The sequence below is a fragment of the Monoraphidium neglectum genome (genome assembly GCF_000611645.1).
Source record: "Monoraphidium neglectum strain SAG 48.87 unplaced genomic scaffold scaffold01140, whole genome shotgun sequence".
NCBI classification, from domain to species: Eukaryota; Viridiplantae; Chlorophyta; class Chlorophyceae; order Sphaeropleales; family Selenastraceae; genus Monoraphidium; species Monoraphidium neglectum.
The window spans coordinates 9,928-12,244 of NW_014012488.1; the positions used below are offsets into that span (position 1 = coordinate 9,928).

Here is a 2,317-nt window from a genome sequence, read left to right on the forward strand (position 1 = left end):
ACGCGCTCCAGGGCCCTCACCGCAGCAGCTGCTACTGATGGTGGGATGGTCGGCAGACCCGACAGGGGGCTGCCCTGGATGCGGCGCACTGCCAGGTAGCGCACGCCAGCCAGCGGATACCAGCCGACCCCCAGCAGCTGCGGCACCACCTCGCCCTGCTCCTGGTGCAGCACAGAGTAGCTGCGCGCCTCACGGTCAAACGCCTCCAGCCCAGCGCTGTCAGGCCCCAGCAGCTTTATGACGGCAGGGATGCCGTTGTACACCCCAGCCATGACGTCGCCAGCGCTGCCGCTGCAAATCTTGTGCAGGAGGTGGGGACCGGTGTTGCAGGTACGCTGCTGGGGCTGCCGTTGCCAGCTGCTGAGGCTGCTGCTGCCGCCACGACTGCGCTTGGCCTTCGCCGTTTGGGAACTGGTCAAGGGTTTGGCAAAGGGTATACTTGTTACCATGTAGGGAGTTCATGCGAACTATGGGGGCGTAATCGCATGAGCAGGTGTTGTGCGGGCCACTAGCCACCACAAACAACAGTCGAATATCCCAGACACCTGGTGCGGCCCAGAAACACTTTAGTGCCTGGGCAAGCTGAGGCCACATGCAGCAGCATGGCATGCCCACACACATCAAGCACTTACACACCTGCATGGCACGTAATCCGAGTCCGTGCACTCCGGCTTCTCATCCATGCCCTCCTCGTCAGCGCCGTTGCTGTCGTCACTGGGGCCGGTGTGCTGCCGCTGCGGGACGTACACAGACACTGCATTCGGGTCCACGTTCAGAGCCTGCTGCTGCAGCCATGCGAGCGCAGCCATCACGCTGGGGCGGGTGTCGATCGACTTGTAGGCTGCGCTGACGTACAAGTTGTTCCGGTGGGTGCTGTCTGCTGGGCAGCACACCAGCCAGGTCGCAAACCAGCAGCTGATGAACCCGTAGCACATCCTCCACAGCTGCATGTAGCGGAACACCTGGGACAAGACGGCCCGCGCTGTCACGTGCAGGGGGTGGTGGCTGTCCTGCCAGGCCACCACCAGGTCTGGGGGAGCTGTTGTGCCGCCATGCAGGAGCAGCACGCCTGGTCGCTTCACCTCGCCGACACAGATGCAGCGCTCCCGGTCCTGTCCCTCTTCGCCTGGCACCGTTAAAACAAAATCCATCTTGTCGCGCACCGCACCAGACCCTGAGCCTGCATGCTGCACGCTGATGTCTGCAGAGGACGGCCTGCTCTGCCGGCGGGCACGCGTGGCACCCGCCTGCACCGCCTGTGCTGCGGCAGCCTGCGCTGCCTGTGCTGCGGCGGCCGGCGCCGTCTGTGCTGCCACGGCTGGCCCCGCCTGCGCTGCAGCGGAGGTGCGGCCTTGAGGCTGCTGCGCGAGCAGGAAAACAGAAGCATGGGTGAATGTGTGGTGGATCAGGATGCCCTGACCTCATGGATGCTGACAAGCCCTGGTTTGCGAGCAGTAAGCCATGCAGCGTGATGAGGCTGGCGATGCAGCCTGCATGTCTTCGATCCACAGCAGCAGGCCTGCACATCAAGGTGTGCACCTGGTGGGTTCCCACTGGGAGCTCTGTTGCCGCAGCGCTGGTGGGGAAGAACTGCACAGCCTGTTGTATGATGCAGCTTTGTGCCTGCTGTTGCCAGCATGCCTGCTGGCTGCCTTGAACCTCCTGCGCCACCAGCTGCAACGGCAACAACACACAGTATGAGAGCGCAGAAGCTGCTTCCGCCTCGGAGTGCACCTGCAAGATCTTGCTCGAAGGGATGGGCAACCTGCAAAGACCCACATGGCAGCATGGGATGGCGGTGGGCCTCAACTAAACGGCGACCTCAATACCTTGAGAGCACACTGGTGTGCAGGCCTGCTCATTTGGGAACTACGTCATCAGCCCGCAATTCTTAATATGGTTGCGTTGAGCAGCTGACGCTTGATCGCCAAGCGTCAGCTGCTGAAAGCGAGGGGTAGTTGCTGTGAGGGATAGGTGGCCCAAGCACACGAACGAAAGCTCACCGGCGGCAGATCCGGTCGGCAGTGTCCTGGTAGGCAACCAGGGTGGAGCGCAGCGGGGGCGATTCTTGGTTGGTGGCATCAGTGTAATTCCAGGTCAACACTGCTGCCGGAGCTGGGTCACGCTGCTTAAAGCTGCTTGATGTGTTGCCAATGGTCCTTCGTGTAGAGGCTTGTGGCAGAGGTGCAGCAAACGCTTCATACAGCGTCCGCATGCCGCCTGTGTAGAGCGGGCGGGGCATCAGCAACATGCAAGCTTGTTAGCAGGGGCACTGATGGGCCAGACACACTTGGCTGTGTCACAGGCTCGGATGTTT

General features: G+C 62.1%; 1 protein-coding gene across 1 annotated transcript in view; it reads right to left on the reverse strand.

Annotated features, from left to right (window-relative positions):
- MNEG_6797 (hypothetical protein) overlaps positions 1 to 1,151 on the reverse strand; it is a gene marked incomplete at both ends in the record, with an annotated part of 1,362 nt that extends 211 nt beyond the window's left edge. The window contains 2 exons of the mRNA XM_014044732.1: positions 1 to 411; positions 637 to 1,151. The exon at positions 1 to 411 is cut by the window's left edge and continues 211 nt beyond it. Of these exons, the coding sequence (XP_013900186.1) occupies positions 1 to 411; positions 637 to 1,151 (926 nt within the window). The remainder of the gene's footprint in view (positions 412 to 636) is intronic.
- Positions 1,152 to 2,317: the final 1,166 nt, after the last annotated feature.